Here is a 24,179-nt window from a genome sequence, read left to right as displayed (position 1 = left end):
CCATCATTTCCCTACTGGTAATAAGCCCCCTCACAGGGAACGGGGTGTGTGGTGAAGGTGAGAGATCAATTCAGGGCATGCAATACCAATACGTTCTACTGCGGGATTAAAAACAAATAACCCCCAAAAAAGGTGTCAACATCTCACCTCTGGGATAAAAAGGTCATGACAACTGACCTTGACAGGATAGCCCACCTCTTGAATTGTCCACAAGCCAGATTCTACCATTTTTGATACAGCTCTTTAAACTTTAAATGGCCACAAACAGTCGGAAACCTGACCTTTCACCTCTAATCAACCAGAAATCTATCCAGAAATCAACCTGATCACACCACTTGGAACTACTTTCCCCACTGGTCTCCAAAACATTCTAAACCAAAGTTTTTGGGCCAAAATCAGTGAGTATGAAGCTTTGTCTATCCCATCCACAAAAAACAAAAGGACACCAAATTTTCCAAGAAAAATGAAATTTTATTGCTCTCTATATATATACCCGGTACTATATTCCACCCTACACGCATGCGCCTATAGAAATCCATGCCCTCAAGCACCCTAAAACAAAACGATATCCCGTGACCAGCACGTCCAGAGAATGAAAGATTATGATTGCACGTTTAGGGCCTTAGAGAACTGTGCATCAAACTGCATATAAAATATGTAGAGTTACCTTACTGCAAGTCGGCGTTAAATGGATTAAATAGATGTATCGTCAAGGCTACCACAGAAAGTGGATTAAGTTGCATTAACATGTATGGCTCTAAATGTATTAATCGTTGTAATCGTGATGCATTTATAAAATAAATTAAAAAGTGCACAGTGCAAGGGTTATGATTTTCGCTTTTTAATGAATATTAATCTGTGATGGTAAAATCATCGTAAAATTTAGTCCATGTAGCGTTACGCAAAGTTAAAGTGTTCACCAAAAATCTTTCCGTCCTCTAACCCTCGTCAGGTTGAAATGATCCGAACACTGAGTTATCTGGATGTGTGACGTCATGGGAGGGTAAATATGAAATCTGTTTTGGCGCCATCATAAGCCGCCATGGTCATAGGACCTTGAGAAAGGTCGGAGGACTTACCAGAAGCCTGTTCGTAATCAGGACATTACTGCTGTGTTAGGTTGCATGCGCAGTGAATTTGCAGTCATTGATTAAATTTTATGAAGGTGTTATGATTTATTAGCTTAAAAATACATTAGAAGGAACACAATCTAATATAAAAAAGATTTCTAGTTACTTGATCGTGACAATGTTCAAAGAAACTATTATTATGTCAGAACCATTTAAAACTAAAATATCATCTTAGACGTTTTGTCACATTTTTAGTGACAGACCCATGTTTCATACAAACTTTCGTTACCATTTCGCAAATTTCTATATGTTTGAATGTAAGAATGTTACCAACTGTAAGAAAAGGACACAATAACAAAACTGAATAACAGGCCATGTCAAAGGTTTAAGTAGAACTAGAAACTATTAGTTTTAAAAGTCATTCCATTTACTCTTGAGCAATTTTGAGTTGAACGAATTGAAACATTAAACACCAAGAATGAATTAAACAATATAGTTACTGATCTTACAGCAATTCAATAGTTTGTCAGAATGGTCACTTTCTTTTTTGAGGCCTCAGCCAGGACTAACTGTCCATCTGGACCCATGGCAATGCTCAGAGGGTCAATATCAGTAGCGATGTGCCGGATAAATTCCCCGTGGCTTGTGAACAGCTCAATCCGCCTGTTTCCCGAGTCCGCCACGATGATGTGACGAGAACTGTCCGTACAGATGTCAAGGGGGAGGCTGAACTGGCCGTTGTTGGTTCCCTTTCCTGCAAACTTGAACAGGAGCTGTCCATTGTCGCGATACACGTAGATGTAGGCAGTGGAGGAGTCCACCACTAGGATAGAGTCCTCGCTGTCCACTGTAATGCCTGTTGGGTACATCAAACCCTGCCGCCGCCCAAAACGTCGCTCGAGTATTCCGTTTAACCCGAAGACTTTTACCACCCCGCGGTGCCTGACCGTCTCTGTCACAATGGCGCGAGTTGACCTTCTGTTTAGAGCAAGTCTACGGGGTGCTAAAGTACTTGGAATGGCAAAACTGTATATATAATTTACAAGACCGTCATACTGCGCGATATAGTGGGACGAGTTATCCCCACCTAAAATCCAAACGTCGTTGTTATTGTTGAGGGTACCGAAAGAAACGTCATGAGTGAAAATGACAGTCATCTTTCCCTGTCGCTTTTTATCTATAAGTGTTAAGAAATCTAAGAGGAAGGCGCCGTCACTGTCATAGATACCAATTCTACGGCCGCCTCCAAACGCCACGGCTATTCTCCCACCTGTAGACACAGTGACTGTTCGCGGATTCCCGTTGACATGAAAGGATTTTGCAGCGATAGTCGATGTGACCTTCGTATCTGGGCAGTAAAAAAACAGTACAGGTCCTGAGCCTGAGTCCATCGATTGATGTTGACTAAATCCCTTCTTGCAATCCAATCTAGCTGATTGGCTGCTGAGACAATTGGATCACATGTGATTATATAAACTGTCATTTTTAAGCAGATATGGGTGGTTTGGATAAGTATTCTCGAACTGGAGAAAGCTAAATATGACTAGAAAGGCCAATATTTGCTTTGGAGCAAATACAGCGATGGGTTCACCACATTTTACGACATGGCAGGGAAAGAATGAGAAACACAAGGGAAAACAATGATTTACATTGATATAACTATAATATGAAGTAACAAACAACTAAAACAACAGTTGGATAGCTATTCCCTACTTTATTGGTTAGGATTTTTAATTGCATAATGCAAACTGTTGATTTTCAAAATAAAATAAAAAAACGTTCATGCCCCGCATTCCAATGCTGGAGCAGAAAAGCTTGAAATACCTACCAAAACACTTGAATAAAGACATACTGTCAGTATGGAAATGTTCTGTGCAGGTGTTAATCAAGTTAAATCCCAACAGCCAATCAGCAAGAAATGCTCTGTGCAGGTGGAAATGCTCTGTGCGGGTGTTAATCAAGTTAAATCCCAACAGCCAATCAGCAAGAAGTATAGAGGAAAGCTGCATGCCTATTGGTTGATGCCCTGCATTCCATTGTGATGACTCATGCCCAGACGTGGTAAACACGGCACACTAACACAGTAATACATTTGCTATAACACAGCCAAAAAACTCAAATAAAACCATTCTAAAAGCCTGTATCACAAAAATTTAAAAAACGCCTAGGGGTATTTGCCCACTGTACCTCCATACCAAATTTCAGGACCTTAGGCCCTAAAATGAAGAAGCTGAATCCATTTAAAGATATGGCAGAAGGAGGAGAAACATCAGAAAAAGCAATATGGGTTCACCACCACTTCGTGGTGTGGTGAACCCATAAATATTCATAAAATCTTGAATGTATGATGTTAGGTCTTGATCTCTTAACCACATAAATAATTGTAGTGGCTGTATTACTACATAGCAGAAATTCCGGGGTTTTGTGTTTCATGTTCTTGGATATGCGATAGTCATACTTGTATTCCGATGTCAAAAGTAATATGTCAAATGCAAAAAAAATGTCATTCAATTACGGTTCCATTGTTTGTAGAATGACATAGGTGACGCAATGATCTTACCTTTAGTCATTTCTGCCCGGGCCCAGCTGGTTGTTGACAAGCGGTTCTCAGAGCTAGGATCTGACCAAACCTTTGTTGAAAAAAAGTTTGAAAATTTTGTCACTGATAATGGTCTCTCTGTACAGGCTCAGACCACGGCAAGTAGTTTGTATGGACGACATTAGACATTAGCGCGCGCATTGATTTCGTATGGTTTTGGGGAAAAAATCAAGTAATTTTGTTGTCCTCCAACGGTGGTCAACAAGCCAGAAATGTTTAATATGTCATGAGTTCTGTTTCGAAATGTTTAAAAGTTGTTTCAGTGACTTGAGGCGCAATTAGTCGCCTTTGATGGCAGGCGTTAAAATTCTAAGGTGTTCTATCGCACATGAATATCCAGCAATGTAGTTAATATAGCTGCCCATGATGGTACGACAACCTCTTTTTTATTCTAGTTAATGTTTAGAAAGACAGGAATAAAAGACCTCTTTGTTATGATGTCAATTTCATTAAACTACAAAGATTATTATCTTATGATTTGAAAAGTAATATTGTTTTGTTTTGTCCTATCGCATTAAATTTGGAGTTTGTCGAGGATTCCGTTCTTTAAATGTACTTGCTGTGGGATTAATATATAATAAACAAAAAATTAGAAGAATAGGAAAAGTTAGTTCCAATGTGGCATGAACATGATGAACAAAGGTATTTACAAAGCTAATCACAGTAGCTGCTGACAAAAGGAAGTGGAAACGTGGTGCCCGATGTGCCATCAGACACAGGAGGAATTAAGGTAAAAGATCTAATGTAATAAAGTGGTATGAACAAAAGTATTTACTTACGTTGTCGATGACAGTTATGCTCACATCTACCGTTGTCCCTGACCTTGTAACATCAAATGACGTTCCCCATGTCAATGTAGCAGTTGACTTAGTTGTATTGGGCCCAGGCCGAAAAGATGTACATGGCTATAAGAAATGATATCTAAAATTTCACATGTAAAACATGCAAAACATATGTTTTTCTGTAAACAGGACTTTATATTTCCAAAGCTGCTCTGCTGTTTTCAAATCGCCAGGAAGCAGGAACCAAAATGTTGGCGCCTGGCGGAGAATAAAGAAAACACAAAATAAAGGCACTTCAAAAGAACCTCTCTAAATGACAGCATATGATGGCTAAAACCCAAAGTTTCCAAAGACTACCACACGTCTGCCATGAAGAGCAATGGACAGCAACAACAACCTTTTAACCAATTCAATGACTTTAGCAAACATATTTTCTTGAAGACTAAGTCATGTTAAATTATTATTATTATTATTATTATTATTATTATTATTATTATTATTATTATTATTATTATTATTATTATTATTATTATTATTATTATTATTATTATTATTATTATTATTATTATTATTATTATTATTATTATTATTATTATTATTATTTTCAAAAAAAGTAGTGCTTGTTCCCATACTTAGATCCTGTGTGAAAACAAAAGTGAAAGGTTGAACAATAAACTTACAGCGTGCTTGTCCAGATCAAGAGGAAGTACCTTCGTCACCAGCAACAGTCCAACGATGATCAAGGTGGCAACAAAGATGGCGGTTGCCACGTCGTGGAAATGTCGAAGCCGGCAAAGAAGCATGTTTCCTTAATAAATTTACCTCGGAACGTTACACTTCTTACAGATTACAGGAACAGTAGATATCTGTCAAAGACGTTCCGTATCAGGTTTCAACTTAAAATCTGCATTACACAGAAATTTGTCAATACAGAATTCCGATATCAGCAGCAAAGTGTTGGAAACTGCACTAAACGTATGATCACAGGAAAGAATTATTTGAAATCTAGCACGCATTACAATTAAGTTACATGAATTAGTGGTTTACCTCTTTGATCGTCTTGTTGTGATGTCTCCTTTAAGGGCTGGATCGTTTGGGGAGATTCCAGACCCTCTGATGTGATGGAACTCGAACCTGGCTCTTCTTTTACATCTTGTGTAGAGTGTGATGTGTTGTCGATATAGGTGTAGTCGTGATCGTCAATGTAGGTATAGCAGTGGGTTGTTGGGCCTTCCAAAATATCATCATGACCCTTGGTTTGAGTTGACTCTTCATCTTGTAAAATGTCGTTGTTGCTACGGGGTCTTGATCTTGGCGTATCTATGTAATATAAACGATATCCACTTTCTGCTAAATTGTATTATGACCGATATGGATTGTGTTTTCAATAAAAAGCGCACCAAAACTAGAGTTCCGCCGTCTCAAACCTTTACCAAATGGTACCAACCTTTCAAATACTAAATGTTTTCTTTTTGTTATGCAAATTAGGTCTTCATTTTCATGAGTTATATCCATTAATGATATTCCACATGGAAACAACACTGTAGTATGGAATCTGATCTGATGAAAAAGATTATTGTAAAATTATTTCACAAATAAAAGTCCCTGATTTGACAATTATTTCATTAATTAAAAGGCACTGATTTGCTTTGCTCTTTTGATACTCTTTTCAAACATAGACCTCTGAGACGTGCTACATGGATATCACCTAATAGCGCCACAAGAAATCAAATCGACTTTATCATAGTGGACAAAGAACTTAAAAGCATAGTGAAAAATAGCCGCTCATTCCATTCAGCTGACATTGGCTCAGATCATTCACTGGTCATGGCCACTTTTAAAATGAACACCCCAATAGAAAGGAAGCCTAAAACAATGCCCAAGCGTTTTGATGTTGAAAAACTGAAAAACCCAGAAGTAGCATCCTCTTTCTCCTCCCGGATTGGCAACTCTTTAGAGCCCCTGTTGCAGATGGGTGATTTGGACATTAATGAGCTCTACTCAAAATTTCAAACAACTACAAATAAAACTACTAAAGAGGTGGTAGGCTTTAAGAAACATGCAAAACTGGAAGGTCTACCCCCAGATGTAGAACAAGCTTGTGAAGATAGGCGGAATGCAAGGCAATGTATGCTGAGTAGGCCTAATGATCAGGAAGCAAAAAAACGCTTACCAAATGTACAACAAACTGGTGAAGAAGGCAGTTAAGAAGCATAAGCATAAGTTAATGAAGGACAGAGTGGCAGCAATGGAAAAGGACTATGCTAACAACAACACCCATAGTCTTTTTAAAACAATCCGAGAGCTAGAGAATAAGCCTAGAAAGCCTTTAAGTGTAATGATAGACAAAAATGGCATAAAGCACACCAACCCTAATGAAGTGCTACGTATTTGGGAAGAGCACTTTAAGGACCATCTTAACAACGAATTCCCTCATCTAGAGGAAGCCCTAGATGACATTCCTAATCCCCCAGCTAACCAAGAACAAGCCCCCCCCCATCTCCCGTGAGGAAGTGATCAATTCGATAAAAAGGATGAAAAACAGAAAAGCTCCGGGTGATGACGCGATAACTGCAGAAGTCTTAAAAGCAGGTGGGGAGAAAATGATTGACATGTTGCACCTTATTTTCACCAAGGTTTGGAATGAGGAGTGTCCACCACATGAATGGTCAAAAATGCTGGTAATGCCAGTGCACAAAAAAGGTAGCAAGCTGGATCCGGCAAACTACCGTGCCATTGCTCTTTTATCTATACCAGGAAAGGTTTTCCTCAGAATATTGTTAGATAGAATGCAAGCCAAAACAGAAGCCCACTTTAAAGAATCTCAGTTTGGCTTCAGAAGTGGCAGGGGAACTGTAGATGCCATATTTGTTGTAAGACAGATCTTAGAAAAGGCAAGAGAAAGGCAAGTTAACCTGCATTTCCACTTCATTGATTTTAAAGCTGCCTTCGACACAGTCTGGAGAAAAGCGTTGTGGAAAATGATGAGAGCAATAGGTGTGGACATGAAGATAGTCAACATAATAGAAGAAATGTACAAGAACACCCAATGTGCAATAACTGTCAACAATCAGATCACAAAGTGGTTTCAAGTTAGGGTAGGTGTCAGACAGGGATGCCTCATGTCCCCAGTCCTCTTTAACATTTTCCTAGAATTTGTAATGGATGAGCTTAAGAGCTTAGATATGTCTTTCCGGCTGCATGAAGAGCTTTCAATAGAGGAAAGATACGCAGATGACACCACACTTATCGCTGCTATCTTGCTATCGCTGTTGAAACTGCAGCTGTCAACCCAAGAGCTAGAGTATGCATGCAAAAAATGGGGACTGAAAGTCAACGCAGCTAAGTGTAAAGTCATATTCCCAGAGCCAGACGGGGAATTAAGTATAGAAGGATCCGTTGTTGAAAAAGTGCAGGAATTTGTTTTGCTAGGTAGTGTTATACCAGGCACTAGAAGCGATGTCAAGAGGCGGGTTGCCCTGGCTGCTTCTGCCTTTGGTAGACTCAAGAAATCAGTCTGGAATAGGTCAGATGTCAGTAGACACCTAAAAGTCCATCTGCTGTATGCCCTTATTTTCCCAATAGCTACCTATGCCTGTGAGACGTGGACACTGAAAAAAATTGATGAACAACTCTTATTGGCATTTGAAATGAGATGTCTACGGGCTATCCTGAAGGTCTCAAGGAGAGACCATATAAGAAATGAGGAAATACGCGCTATGCTTAAAGTGGAGAGCACAATTATTGATAACATCCGTAAAAGAAGACTGAAGTGGTTCGGCCATGTACAGAGGAGGCCCCCAGACTCATTTGTATACCGGGCCTACCATCAGGATTTTAATAACCCAAGACCAAGGGGAAGACCCCCAAAAAGATGGCAGGACCAAATAGTGTCTGACACTGGATGGCCCCTCAAGATCGCAGAACAAAAGGCTAAGGACCGTGCTGCCTGGAGGGAGAAAGTGCAGAGGTGCAAGGGGCCAGTTCTGGCCTAGGCATTTAGGCAGGTAGGCAGGATTTGCTTTGCTTTAATCTTATCATGTAAGTCAATACAAGACTAAATTCTAATGGAGCAGTTAGTTCATATTGCAATATTGTTCGAGTACAGACATACCTTTTCTTAAAGGTACTTCCAAGCATCTGGGCTTTGCTGTGTGATCTTCACTCAACATTGCTTCCTTTCCATTTCGACCATTGTCAGCCGTTCCTTCACAGTCGGTGACTTCGAAGTGGTATGAAACAAGATATGGCTCGATTTCGTCCTCGTCAGTTCCTTCTACTAAACAGGAAAAAGAATCCAATATCGTTCATTGTGCACCATTCAACACTCTGCTCTTAGTTGTATTGCTTATTAACTATCTAGCTAAATCATACTTATTGGTATATTTGCATTTGTAATGTTCTTTGCAGCCCTGTGGCTGAATTCCAAAGTTATATCAGCTTGACCTTCATCAACGTTCCAATTCATGAAACAACTAAGTTCGTCATTTTAGCGAATGTATGCATCGTATTTTCTACCACATCTTGTACTGAACAAGAATTCGTAAACCTCCATTAAATTCAATGTATTAAGGTTTTGTGTGATGGTGTCCTCTTCTCATTTACTACGGTGTCTTTTTTAATGAGGTAAAAACGTACCGTGTCAATCCGACCTTTCTAAATACAAATAATCACTGTAACTCCCACCTGTCGAAAATGGAGCATCATCCCCTGGATTTTCTGCATCCAGATTCCCCAGGTGGTAAGCAGTGAGATATGGCTCGATGAAGCCGTCCCCATATTCATCTGTCTGTGTGGAGCAGTGAGCATTCTCCGTTTCTTCCTGACTACCGTCTGGGGCGTGAGTGTCTTCACCATTAGACGGTCCCGCTACTATAGACATCGCGGCAGATTGGTAACCTTTTACCTCATTTTTGTTTTCTTCTTCCTAGAAGAGGCCATTCACAGCTTCTACCTTTCTTTCCTGCTCAAAACGACTCGCCACTTCTTACTACTTGCCCTTCCGATGTTCCAAAACATTTAGGCGTTTGCTGTTCTATTTACTGGTAGGTGATATATAACAGTTGAAGCAGGTCAATTGTATGCATACGCCTTGTATATAAGTACATGGATTGTGTCCAGACGCATCAATCGTGTTATTGTCTGCAATGTAAAATTAAATGAATGTGTTTTCGAACTGCTTCTTTTACGTTTATCCAGCCAAAGATGTCATTGGACCAACAGAAAGTGGGTCAACGTCTCATTATTGTAGCTTGAAATAATCTGACTAATCTGAAAATTGAATTGCGGCCACTTTTCTCAAAATATTTTAAGCGTATATTAGTCTACCGTCTAAGGTATGTGTTGCATAAATCTGCCCAAGCCATTATGGCTCATGAAGTGGAACAAATTTGCAATCTACTGACTTTTTTCAGTGTGGGCTACTGTCCACAACTTGCTTATATTTATTGCGCATATGCATCTGAAAAATTGTAGAAGACCTCTGTTGTGTCATTTCGCAGAAACAAGGATACAAGAACAAAACAGTAATTTTTTTCTATTGCCGACCGATAGGCCATGTCAAAATTTTTAAAGTGACACTAAGCATGTGCTATTATAGTTCTAAAAGCCATTCCATTTACTCGTCAACATGTTTGACAAGCATAAACAGAAACTTGATTGTTTCTATCAGTCTAGAGCAATCACGTTACAATGGAATTTGAAGTTTTCCATCACACACCAAGAGTGTATAAAACAACATAAAAAGCCAATCTTACAAGAATTCAATACTTTGTCAAAATAATCACTTTCTTTTTCGACACTTCAGTCAGGACTAACTGTCCGTCTGGACCAACGGCAATGCTCACAGGGTCAATGTCAGTAGCGATGTGCCGGATAAATTCCCCGCGGCTTGTGAACAGCTCAATCCGCCTGTTTCCCGAGTCAGCCACGATAATGTGACGAGAACTGTCCGTACAGATGTCAAGGGGGAGGCTCAACTGGCCGTTGTTGGTTCCCTTTCCTGCAAACTTGAACAGGAGCTGTCCATTGTCGCGATACACGTAGATGTAGGCAGTGGAGGAGTCCGCCACTAGGATAGAGTCATCGTTGTTCACTGTGATGCCTGCTGGGTACATCAAACCCTGCCGCCACCCAAAACCTCGCTCGAGCATCCCGTTCAACATGAAAACCTTTACCATCCCGTGATGTTTATCCGTCTCTGTCACAATGGCGCGATTGGACAATCTGTTTACTGCAAGTCTACGAGGTTCCGAGATGGGAGGAATTGCAAAACCGATTTTAAAACGTCCACCGCAATCATACTGCGCGACATAGTGGGTCAGCTGATTCCCACCCACAATCCAAATGTCGTTGTTGGCGAGGGTACCAAAAGAAACATCGTGGGGGAAAACGGGAATCGTCTTTTCATGTCGTTCTTCAATTTTTATTATATCTGTTAAGAAATTCACGGTAATGATACCCTCTGTGTCATAGACGCTGACTCTACGGCCTCTAAACATAACGGCAATCTTCCCACTTGTAGACACAGTGAGTTTGCGTGGATGCCCCTCGACATCAAAGGATTTTGTAGCCTTGACTGGTTTGAATAGAATAGAAAGATCGATTAATTAGTAAATCACTGCAATCTTTATTAGAAGCCTGGACGTTCCGGTTTTGTAGGGTTGGCTCGTTCTGATGTTTTGGGTGAATAGCGCAACTCGAAATGCAATAAACGGGTGTCAGCTACCCAAGACATAAAAACACATTTATTAGTGTTTGTTCTTGGTACTGCATGCAGCAGAATTTCCGGGATATGGATCTCATGATCTCGTCACGAATTTATTCCGACGTCATAAGCACTATGTCAATGGTAAAAGAGATAAAAAACAACCAACTTTTAACAACTAAGAACTGTTTATATTCCTTAAATTACGATGCTTAAGTTAATTGTGAAAATATGTCATAAGCTTCTGTTGAGACTTCGCACTTCCTAAATGAGTTTAAAGGGTTTGAGATAAACAGCTACAAGCATCCTGAGAAATAGCAATCATGAGCGATCATGCCATAACTGTGATAGGCTATGTAACATAGGGTACAGTATAAAAAAGTTAGTATAGGCGATATGATAGTCTTACCTCTAGTGATTTCTGTCTGTATTGTGGTTGCTGACATGTGATTCTTATAGCCGGAGTTTGACGAAGCCTTTGGTAAAAAAAGGATAGACACTATTTCTGTAACAGTAGTCTCACTGTAAGGCTTACTTTAAATTATTTATTCTTGGCTTGGCTTCGTTGTCCGAAGATATTTATTGAATTATTTATTACTAAGTAATATAGATAATAAATACATCGAATGAGCAAAGTTATTTACAATTAGCAAAATCATGTGCGTACCTCGTCGATTTCAGTTGTACCTGGATCTGCCGTTGTCCCAGACTTTGGAACATCAAATGAAGTTCCCCAGAGCCATGTAGTAGTTGACTGAGTGATATCTTGCCCTGAATGTGACTATAAGAAACGATATCCAAAATCGCAGATGTCACTATTATGTATACATGCAGACTTTACACGCTAAATATGGGCACATGAACAACATAGTTTTCTTAGAAACGGAATCTTCCGTTTCGGAAAGTGCTTTGCTGTTTTCAACATAACAGAATGAATGCAGAATAGCAGCCACCGAAAGGTCGTCAGAGGCAAAAAATAAAGTTGCCATTTGTAAGAAAACTGTTGAATCAATCTATAAACATGATAAAACTATTCAGGGAAGTACGTTCTTAAAGGTTTGCAAGTATCGATGTTGTAACAATAATTTTGCAGTGTTTTGCTGGTGCAATAAGTAGGAACAGAAGCAGAGAGATTTTCTGTATTCACTTCGAAAGAAGCCCAGATGATGACAAAAAAAGAGCAAAGTTCCCAAAAGATTCCAACAGAGTAATCTTAACTTTCAATTAGTCTATATTCATATATTGTATGTGCTTTTTTTATGACTAGTCTATGATAAATTGAAAGCAAGGGCTGAATCGGTAAACTTACTGAGTGCTTATCCACGTCAGGAGGAAGTACCCCCGTCACCAGCAACAGTCCAACGACGATCAAGGTGGCGACAAAGATGGCGGTTGCCACAGCTTTGATATGCCGAAGCCAGCAGATCAACATGGTTGCTAAATAGATTTACCTCGCAACGTTACACTTGGTATATCATTTTACATATATGTTTCCTGTTATGTTATCTGCCGCAATACATGTAGGTCATTATTAGCTTTCTACTTGTAGAATAAACATAAATACGACAATAAAGGATCTGGCCTCTTTTTGTCTAGAAATGCCAGTATTATAACAGCAAAAGGGGCATGAAATACGTGCATTTGCTATAAAACTACATATATTAGGGAAGTATAGTTTACCTCTGTGTTCTTCATCTTGTGAAGTGCTTTTCATGGGCTCGGTTGTTTGGGATGGATCCAGACCATGTGTGACGGAACCCGAACCTCTCTCTTCTTTTACATTTTGTCTACCAGCTATCGATGTGTTGTCGATGTAGGTATAGTCGTGGTCACCAATGTATGTATAGTAGTGGTCTGTTGGGTCTTGCGAAATACTAGTATCATGATCCTCCTTGGTTTGAGTTGACTCTTCATTTTGTAAAGTGTCTTCATGGATGCTGCAGAACCTTCTTTTTGACGTTTCTATACAACATAAACGCTGTTAATTGCATCATGGCACAATGTATTTCCAACAAAAAATGTGTTATCAGAACTAGAGTCTCGCAATCTCATACCCTCACTAAATGGTGTTAACTTTTGCAATAACGTGTTCTAAAGGATTTGTTTTTGGTATCCAAATGAGGTCGTCATTTGCATAAGTTATACCAGTTAATGATATTCTCCACCAAAAACAACATGTTGTCTAAAGTATCAAATCTCATATTAGCCAAAAGGTTACGTTATTGTACAATTATTCAATTAATAAAAAAGTCCTTCTTTGGGCTCATTATGTACACCTGTGTTGTCATTTACCACTACTTTATTATACATTTTTATTAAGCAAAGAATGGACAGGTTATTAAAGCCAAAAAACAATTTTCAAAGTTAAAAAATATGAATAAAAAATAAGACACAGTCAAGAAAAGATTAACGCTAATATGTCAGTCGGTTTCTGTTGTTTGAGTACAGACATACCATTTCTTAAATGATCTTCAAAGCGTCTGGACATGTCGGTGTGATCTTCACTCAACGATGCTTCCTTTTCATTCTGACCCGGGCCACGGGCACTTTCACAGTGGGTGACTTCGAAGTGGTAAGAAACAAGGTATGGCTCGATGTTGTCGTCGTCGTTCCATCTACTAAATAGAAAAAAAATGAATTCAATACCTATTTGGGTGCAGTATGTAAAATCCTATAGCTACTGTTAGTTATATTTCCTACAAACTCTCATGCTATTGTATGTTTATATTGAATTAATTGTATTTTTCAAACTCGCTGCAACCCTGAGGCCAAATTCCAACTCATGAAATAACCCATTACATGTATGTGTGATTTTAGTGTATGTATGTTTTGCATATTACCACATTTTTTGTAAAATAATACAATGTCAATCTGAACATTTTCAATAAAATTATACATTTTAAATCTCACCTTTCGAGAACGAAGCATCTTGACACCTTGGCTCCTGTTGAGACGACGCGATCTCCCCTGGATTTTCTGCATCCAGATTCCCCAGGTGATAAGCAGTGAGATATGGCTCGATGAAGCCGTCATCATATTCATCTGTCTGTGTGGAGCAGTGAGAATTCTCCGTTTCTTCCACGCTATCGTCTGGGGCGTGAGTGTCTTCACCATTAGACGAGCCTTCTACTACAGACATCATGGCAGATTGGTGACCTCTTGCTAACAGTTTTGTTGTTTAATCTGCGGTTTCTACTTTTTAGAAGAGGTAATGGTAATCTTCTACCTCCCTTCTCTGCTTTATACCAGTCAGAACGACGCAACAGTTTTAAATGCTCTAAAGCTAAACCTTCGAATAGTTTTTCAATATATGAAATAGTCTACTGTTCTATTTAATGGTAGCTGATATATGATATATATATAACACTGAAGGCAGGTCAATTGTATGCACAAATCTTATATAAGTAAATGAATTGCTTCCAGACGCATCTAGCATGATGTTATTGTCTGCAATGAAAAATTGGATATAGATTATTTTTGAGAATTGCTAATACTACGTTTATTCAACAAAAGAGACGTATTTAGATGGACCGAAAATGTGTTAGGTTCTAGCCATTGTATCTTGAAATTAGTCTGACTCATCATCTTAACATCTACGACAAGTACAATTTTTAAACTGTAAAAACATTTTTACTTTGTTTTGTAGAAATATGGCCTTTCTGAGCAAAATTTGGAAGAAATATTTAAGAAGTAGTTCCAAAAATATATCGGGTGTACAATTACAAAATCCCTTTTCTGGTCTGCTAGAGAGTACAGTTCGGGTGCGGCATGGGTGTGTATATTTTGATACCCCCAACACAAAAACAGGTGTAATAAAATGTAGAACTTTATTACAACACACAATTTACAGAGAGTTAAAATTTCAGCGACCACTATCACCTTCATCAGGATAATTAATGACCAATCACTTCACAACGTGATCTCATGAGATGGTGGACGATATAAACTTCCTGGCAATTTTGATCAATTGCTTACGTCACGTATCAGTAAAGTCTCATGTGAATAAGGTCACGTGTTTGTAAACCTTAACTCTCGCGAGATCACGAAGTGATTGGTCATTAATTATCCTGATGAAGACGACAGTGGTCGCTGAAAATTTGATCTCTCTGTAAATTGTGTGTTGGAATAAAGTTCAAAGTTGTACTGTAATTATTACTAACACAGATGAACTTTCATGATAATACAAGAACAAGTGTTTGGTACCACTGTTGAGGCGCATTCTTTTCCCCTGACGTGACACATTAGCTGGCGCCTGGTCTGTGCTTAGTCACCGTCAACAGAACCCGGTCTACTGTTCAACCATGAAGACCCTTCATTCTTGCCAAGCTTTCCCCGTGGAAAGATTGTCTGCTTTCAACAGAGCCAAGCTGGTGGTTATATATCAACACGTCAGCATGATGTGGACTATCTGTGAACTCTGGGGTGGGGTGGGGGTAGAAAAGTTTGACCACATTTTCTGAACTCTCAGTTTAGTGCATATTAGACACATTAAATAGTTTGTAGCTAGACCGTTCACCAGTTTTAGAAGCCAATTGACGAAGCCAACACACGGCTAAAAATTTTAATTAACGAAGGTACCGACCTGTCCAAGGTGTTGAAAGATAGTCTCACACCTCAACATACTAAATGTTAATCGTCGTACGTATACATACCTCCGTACAATGGTTTTCTATGTAAGTAGCAGGTCTGGTATTCAATTTGTCTGTGTGTTTTTTTGTGCCTCCTTAGTTATTTTCTGATGCTAGCCACGTCGGACTTAAAGGTCCCACAAATAGTGCCTTATAGGAATCACTGGAAATAATGCATCGACAGAATCAGTGAGAAATTTACAAAAATTCTAAATATTTCACGAAGGTATGAAATCGACGATTTCTTGTCATCTGGTTTCCTCAGCGGAAAAAAAAACAAGTCGGCCACGGGGGTTTGATGATGCGATTCACAAAGTCTGGCCTAAAAAGACTGCCAACACCACTTGTTCTGCCTAATCCCAGTGAAAGGCACTGGTATGCTCGTGTCAACAGCGGGACGAGGAACAAAATAACTTGTAAACATTCATGCAGAACGCGCGGCAAACCCGGGCTTACTTTGGAAATTAATTTAGCTTAAATGTAAAATTCTGCTTGGACATTTCAGATTTTCATGTAGCAGTGGGTCACACCTAGGCTGTATAAACGGTTGATTTTCAGGTTACCTGGTGCAATGGAGTATATTTGGTAGGCAATGGGGTGTAAACGTGTCACTGGTGGGTTAACAATGAGAAGGACCGACTGAACAAAAACATTGACTTTTCCCATGACGACACAGGGAAGTAGCTTCGAGTAAGAGTCGTTTCCTCGGCACCTGAAGAGCGATAGGGACGGTTACCGCTCGGAGTCGCTCAAATGTACTATTTCTCGACATATCTGCACGTAAAGACGTGAATTTGGGCACCGAAGGTAGCATGAAGACCGCCCGGGAATTCCCGGTATCCGATAAGCGTTGGATGACGGCTGTCTTCCTTCTGCTCTGCCTTACACCAACTATAACAGGTGAGTGTGGTTTTTAGTTTCCTCGTTGATCGTTCAGTGTATAGGCACCCAAAGGTATCGCACACAATCCTTCCCTAATATACATTGGTATCCCAGCCCAATTAGCTAGTTAACATACCCAGCTATATGTATCCTGTCAGATCCGTACAGGTACTGATGAGATTAACATTGCAATAAGATACACGTACATAATGAACTTGGCTAAATAGACGTTTGGAATTTCATTTTGTAATGATGAGTCTTGCTACTACGGTTTTATATGGTTTTGACATTTTTATGCCCAGCCTGGTTTTAGAATGTTGTAATTTTTCTACTTTAGCGACTGTATCATACGAGGATCTCTTTACCAAGGAGGAAGGTCACTTTTTCGGTGATTCGTCTGACCACATAACAGCGTACGACAACATAGACGCAGAAGAGTGTGCCCGCCGCTGTCTGCAAGATCACGGCGGCTATGATGACGTCAATCCGACATGTCTGTCCTTCAACCATCGCCCTGCCGGATCGCCAGAGGGCGGCAGTGCACGGTGTTGGATCAGTAGTTCTGACAAGGACACGGCGGCATCTCCTGGTCCTGAGTGGGACAGTTGGCCTTACCGAAATTACTACCAGAGGAAACGTAAGTATGTTCATTAAACTTCGATTTGACAACTACCTATTTTTTGATATTCTATTATGACCTCTTCTGTATGTTTTTGTAAATATAGAACATTTATAGAACACGACAAAAACAGTTACTCAAGAAATTGGATATGATTTCGGATGATTTGGGCGCATTTATCTGTGTGTTTACTTAAGTTTCTCAGCTGGACTACAGGAAAGAACGGCCGAAAGAACTAGTTAAAAGAAAGGTCCTAAGAAGTATTACTGTAACAATATTTCTTGTCCAATTTTCTGCTATATGCACTTCTTGTTATGGGAGCAGTATGTAAAATGCAAAGACAGAATCAGCGAGATCAAGAGAGACAAAAGTGGTTTTAAAAATTACGGATGTGTAAGATTCACATAACAGCAGGCGCTAATTATATATATAATTCTCTATTATTTCCAGACATTCTGGCGCCCCAAGATTGTACTGACGTGTTCGCACTCGGGATTCAGTACAGTCATGTTTACACCATCGGCCACCCACAACCATTCCAAGCCTACTGTGACATGGACACTGATGGCGGAGGCTGGACGGTCATACAGCGGCGTCAGGACGGGTCTGTGCCGTTTGACAGGACTTGGACTGAGTACGAGCAGGGATTCGGCAATTCTAGTGGGGAATACTGGCTGGGATTGGGGAACATTCACAGCCTGACAATACAGAAACAAAACGAACTGTACGTGTACTTGGAAGACTGGGAAACGAACAGCCGGTTTGCGCGGTACAGCACGTTTTCTGTGGGAGATGCCAGCAGCAAGTACACGGCAACAATCGGCGGGTACAGCGGGGATGCAGGTGATAGTTTGGACCCGTCCACTACACGTCACAGCATCAACAGCAGACAGTTTTCTACAACAGACCAGGATAACGACGGTATCAGTACCGACTGTGCGCGTCGATTCGGACAAGGAGGCTGGTGGTACACTCCAAGTTGTGGCAGGGCCATGTTGAACGGGCAGTATCTGACAGGCTGCTCAGTACCTTCAGCTTACTGCTCCAGTGCAGATGGAATCATCTGGTACACTTGGTTGGGCTACAATTATTCAATGAAGAAAACGGTCATGATGATCAGACCAGCTGATTTTCCAGGTACGTGTTTTAGTCATTACTTATCACTTTGTGTATTCTATATTCTCATTGATACAGGAAAAGTGAAATAAAAAAAAATAAGAAATGTAATTGACTACCATCATCATGACGTTATGTTCAGTGTACATGTGTTAGAGCTCTTACCATATGTCGTACTACATTTCCTAATAGTGTCATCATTCAGACCATGTGAGAATGGGAGAAACCTGACATCTGGACCGGAGGATTCCGGACTGTTCATCTGTGCATGTCCTGCAGGGTGGAATGGCACGTTTTGTGATAAGGGTAATTAAAATGCAATATTTTTAAAAACGATATGCGTACACATATATACATACATAATACCTAATGTAAGTTTTTTGGTTGTTAAAAGTCTAAAAGTTAAACTTTTGGTCACATTTTTGTTGATCATGTTTAAGCAACAATTGCACCTTTGTCCGTTAGGAATGTAACCCGGGTAAACCCAGACTTGGCCGACTTGGCTCTGAATTTGTAGAATACTGGCTGTATGGATTAAAAGTTTAATTTTCAGTACTATGGGTCTTAATCCGGCCTAATCTAAGTGTCCGTTAAATAAAAAATATCGTGATCCGGTCATTCCCTCTTAATATAGTAAACACACACACACACACACACACACACACACACACACACACACATACGTGCACACACACAGACACACATGCACACAGACACATACATACATGCATACATACAGACACACATGCACACAGATACACACACGACAGTGCCCAAATACGCCGTATAGTAGCTAAAGGCTTTTCTAATTGTAACTTAAGCATTGCAGACTATATAACCGTAAAAGTTGAATATTAAGAGATAGAGCGTAGTATCCATTCAAACCACATAGTAACAAGGTGCATATTATGGGATAAACAATAATATTAGGTGTTTATGTGTGACGTTGAAGGTCTACATTTTCTTATTTTAGCCTGCTCGTCTGGTGAGTTTGGACCCGACTGTACCGGTACCTGTCACTGTGCGAGCGGAGATTCCGTGTGTGACATCCGGACTGGAGTGTGTTCTAGTGGAGGGTGTGAAGCCGGGTGGAAGGGAATCAACTGTCAGACAGGTGATTTATGTTTTTCCCTTGTTTTAATGCATTACATTCTAGTGTGAAGTTAAAAGAGCGATTGAGTCTTAACGTTTTCTAATATTGAGACCTACATAATACGTTTTACTTTACAGTTTGCTCCCTTGGTGAGTTTGGTGCAGACTGTACCGGCACCTGTCACTGTGCGAGCGGAGATTCCGTGTGTGACATCCGGACTGGAGTCTGCTCTAGTGGAGGGTGTGAGGCTGGATGGTTGGGAAGCAACTGTCAGACAGGTGATTGATTTGTCTCATTTGTGACGGGTGTGCCCAGACATGGAGCAAGCAATATATGTTATTCTGCAACATTATAATCCCATTATCGTATTATTACAATTTTATAATATGTTGTCAGAGATCACTGTTAGAAGTGTTTTTAATAGTCATTTATTATTATGTTTGATATAGACCTGAAGGTATTTTCATTTATTTATGTACTTAATAATATTTAATTTTTAATTTGATGTACATTTCTTAGAGTGTCATGACGGCTTGTACGGAGCCGGCTGTACCCAAACCTGTCACTGTGCAGCCGGACCAACAGCCTGTAACAAGACGACTGGGGTATGTACTGGAGGGTGTCTGGACTTCTGGGCTGGGGACTCTTGTCAAACACGTGAAGGTACTACTGACAGTAAAATTTAACACTGACAGTTCTTAGGGTATAGACACACACACTCCGCAGCGTCGAAAACAATAAGATCGTCAGCTTATCCCACCCATTGTAGCTAGATCGCATTAGGGCTACGTGTAGGGCCAGTGTTACACGCAATACATAGATAGATCGCATGAGGGCTACTTGAGTTACACTGCATATCCTGGGAATGAGAGTAGACGGGCGGGGTTAGATTGCTCTGACGTATCAGGGGACGACCTTCGCAAACAGACCTTGGTACGGGATGGCTGCTATTTCCGCCGCAGCGTCGAAAACAATAAGATCGTCAGCTTACCCCACCCATTGTAGCTAGATCGCATGAGGGCTACGAGTGTTACATGCAATACATAGATAGATCGCCTGAGGGCTACTTGAGTTACACTGCATATCCTGGGAATGAGAGTAGACGGGGCGGGGTTAGATTGACGAATCTGGGGACGACCTTCGCAAACAGACCTGGGTACGGGATGGCTGCTATAGAATGCATAAGATACCTGTCAACATCCTGAATAAATAAAATAAATACATATTGACATGTCAATGAAAACCTTTGTGTGGATATCTAGTGCAATCGCAAATACGGTTTTAATTGATGAAGGTTAGACATCCATATGAATGGTACCCATGGGTTTTTAAAATTCTAATACTGGATAAATTGTGGAGACTTTGAATGAAGCTTTTCACAAGCTCTGTTGATTTTACAATGTTATAACGTTTTTGCTTTAGATACTGTCCCGTGGTCAGATCTCTTTTTTAAGGATGTAGGTCGCTTCTTCGGTGACTCTCCGGACCTCATAACGGCATACAACGACATAGACACAGAAGAATGTGCCCGTCGCTGTCTGCAAGGTTATGGCAGCTATGATGGCGTCAATCCGACATGTCTGTCCTTCAACCATCGCCCTGCCGGATCGCCAGAGGGCGGCAGTGCACGGTGTTGGCTCCGTAGTTCTGACACGGACACGGCGGCATCTCCTGGTCCTGAGTGGGACAGTTGGCCTCACCGAAATTACTACCAGAGGAAACGTAACAATGCCATTTACTGTTTTATTTGACAGCTACCCATATGACCTATTTTTTATGTTTTTGTAAATATAGAAAATAATAAAATCTCACCAATACTGCTTAAACATGGACGGTCTCATTACCCTGCAAAGGGTACCGATCGACCAAGATTTAAGGTGAATATAAAAGTAATGTAAACTTCAATGCCTTTCATGTCTTCGTTTTCTCAATGTTTCATGGAAACAACATTTCATACTTTTGTAATATTATTTCTCAGTGTATCTCAAAGAAAATGGTCATGGTGTTATAAAACATCCCCTTTAACATTAGTACCTAAATGTACTGAAGTTTTTTTTGGTACGTTTATCTGCGTGTTTACTTAAGTTTTCGTACTGGGTTCGAGGACTATACTCACAGGTAATAACTAGATCAAATGTCCTTAAAAGTATTATACTATCTCCCGACCAATTTTTTTTGCTATATGCGTGCTTTTTGTAATGGGAGCCAGTATGAAAGATACAGACAAAATTAGCGAGAAATTCACAAGATCTATAGAAACAAGTTTTAAAAATCTAATATGCATGAGCTATTCGATACAGTCAACAACAGGAGCCTATTCTCTATCGTTTCCAGACATCCTGGCGCCCCAAGATTGTGCTGACGTGTTCGCACTCGGGATTCAGTACAGTCATGTTTACACTATCGGCTACCCACAACCATTCCAAGCCTACTGTGACATGGACACTGATGGCGGTGGGTGGACGGTCATACAGCGGCGTCAGGACGGGTCTGTGCCGTTTGACAGGCCTTGGACTGAGTACGAGCAGGGATTCGGCAATACTAGTGGAGAATATTGGCTGGGATTGGGGAACATCCACAGTCTGACAACACAGAAACAAAACGAACTGTACGTGTACCTGGAAGACTGGGAAACGAACAGCCGATTTGCGCGGTACAGCACGTTTTCTGTGGGAGATGCCAGCAGCAAATACACGTCAACGATCGGCGGATACAGCGGGGATGCTGGTGATAGTTTGTACAATTCCAATTCACGTCACGGCATCAACACCAGACAGTTTTCTACAACAGACCAAGATAACGACGGCGTCAGTACCGACTGTGCTGCTACATTCGGACAAGGAGGCTGGTGGTACACTCCAAGTTGTGGTTACGCCTTGTTGAACGGACAGTATCTGACAGGATGCTCAGTACCTGCTCCACCGTCCTGCTCCCATGCAGATGGGATCGTCTGGAGCACTTGGTTGGGTCACAGATATTCAATAAAGAAAACAGTCATGATGACCAGACCAGCTGATTTTCCTGGTACGTGTTTTAGTCATTACGTATCACTTTGTGTATTCTATATTCTCATTGATACAGGAAAAGTTAAATAAAAGAAATAAGAAATGTAATTGATTACCATCACCGTGACGTTATGTTTGAATTAGTGTGTTAAAATGTTTACTATATGCCGTACTACATTTCCTAATAGTGTCATCATTCAGACCATGTGAGAATGGGGGAAACCTGACATCTGGACCGGAGGATTCCGGACTGTTCGTCTGCGCATGTCCTGCAGGGTGGAATGGCACGTTTTGTGATCAGGGTAATTAAAATGCAACATTTTTAAAAACGATATGCCTACACATATATGCATACTTAATAACTAACTATGTAAGTTTTTTGGTTGTTAAAAGTCTAAAAAATAACCTTTTGGTCACATTTTTGTTGATTATGTTTACGCAACAATTGCACCTTTGTCCGTTAGGAATGTAACCCGGGTAAACCCAGACTTGGCCGACTTGGCTCTGAATTTGTAGAATACTGGCTGTTGTATGGATTAAAAGTTTAATTTGCAGTACTATGGGTCTTAATCCAGCCAAATCTAAGTGTCCGTTAAATAAAAAATATCGTGATCCGGTCATTCCCTCTTAATATAGTAAACACACACACACACACACACACACATACATACAACATACACAGATACATAAACATACACGCAGAAACACATACGCACAAACACACACACACAAACACACCAGAAACGCACAAACACACACAAACACACAAACACACACACAGACACACACAGAGAGACACAAACACACACACACACACACACACACACATACGTGCACACACACAGACACACATGCACACAGACTCATACATACATGCATACATACAGACACACATGCACACAGATACACACACGACAGTGCCCAAATACGCCGTATAGTAGCTAAAGGCTTTTCTAATTGTAACTTAAGCATTGCAGACTATATAACCGTAAAAGTTGAATATTAAGAGATAGAGCGTAGTATCCATTCAAACCACATAGTAACAAGGTGCATATTATGGGATAAACAATAATATTAGGTGTTTATGTGTGACGTTGAAGGTCTACATTTTCTTATTTTAGCCTGCTCGTCTGGTAAGTTTGGACCCGACTGTACCGGCACCTGTCACTGTGCGATCGGAGATTCCGTGTGTGACATCCGGACTGGAGTCTGTGCTAGTGGAGGGTGTGAGGCTGGGTGGAAAGGAAGCAACTGTCAGACAGGTGATTTATGTTTTCCCTTGTTTTAATACATTACATTCTAGTGTGAAGTTAAATGAGCGATTGAGTCTTAACGTTTTCTAATATTGAGACCTACATAATACGTTTTTACTTTACAGTGTGCTCCCTTGGTGAGTTTGGGCCTGGCTGTACCGGCACCTGTCGCTGTGCGAGCGGAGATTCCGTGTGTGACATCCGGACTGGAGTCTGCTCTAGTGGAGGGTGTGAGGCTGGGTGGAAGGGAAGCAACTGTCAGACAGGTGATTGATTTGTCTCATTTGTGACGGGTGTGCCCAGACATGGAGCAAGCAATATATGTTATTCTGCAACATTATAATCCCATTATCGTATTATTACAATTTTATAATATGTTGTCAGAGATCACTGTTAGAAGTGTTTTTAATAGTCATTTTTTATGTT

At 40.3% G+C, this 24,179-nt stretch overlaps 2 protein-coding genes across 2 annotated transcripts; one reads left to right on the top strand and one right to left on the bottom strand.

The window, feature by feature from the left end:
• Positions 1 to 1,585: 1,585 nt before the first annotated feature.
• LOC109481494 (tripartite motif-containing protein 3-like) lies at positions 1,586 to 14,296 on the bottom strand. Its single transcript, XM_019784073.1, has 4 exons — positions 14,068 to 14,296; positions 10,755 to 11,028; positions 10,253 to 10,691; positions 1,586 to 2,020 (listed from the first exon to the last, which is right to left on the bottom strand). Exons 1-4 carry the CDS (start codon positions 14,294 to 14,296, stop codon positions 1,586 to 1,588), a joined length of 1,377 nt encoding a protein of 458 aa, XP_019639632.1.
• A 2,328-nt stretch (positions 14,297 to 16,624) lies between these two features.
• Positions 16,625 to 22,810, top strand: LOC109481493. Its single transcript, XM_019784072.1, has 8 exons — positions 16,625 to 16,685; positions 17,005 to 17,304; positions 17,737 to 18,423; positions 18,595 to 18,708; positions 20,015 to 20,158; positions 20,918 to 21,217; positions 21,830 to 22,519; positions 22,689 to 22,810. The coding sequence occupies exons 1-8, from the start codon at positions 16,640 to 16,642 to the stop codon at positions 22,808 to 22,810; spliced, it is 2,403 nt and encodes an 800-aa protein (XP_019639631.1). The 5' UTR covers positions 16,625 to 16,639.
• Positions 22,811 to 24,179: the final 1,369 nt, after the last annotated feature.

Source organism: Branchiostoma belcheri, unplaced genomic scaffold, assembly GCF_001625305.1.
Source record: "Branchiostoma belcheri isolate BF01 breed outbred unplaced genomic scaffold, Haploidv18h27 scaffold56, whole genome shotgun sequence".
Lineage (NCBI taxonomy): Eukaryota > Metazoa > Chordata > Leptocardii > Amphioxiformes > Branchiostomatidae > Branchiostoma > Branchiostoma belcheri.
The sequence above is the reverse complement of the archived record's forward strand: the minus strand, read 5'-3'. Positions and strand labels throughout refer to the sequence as shown.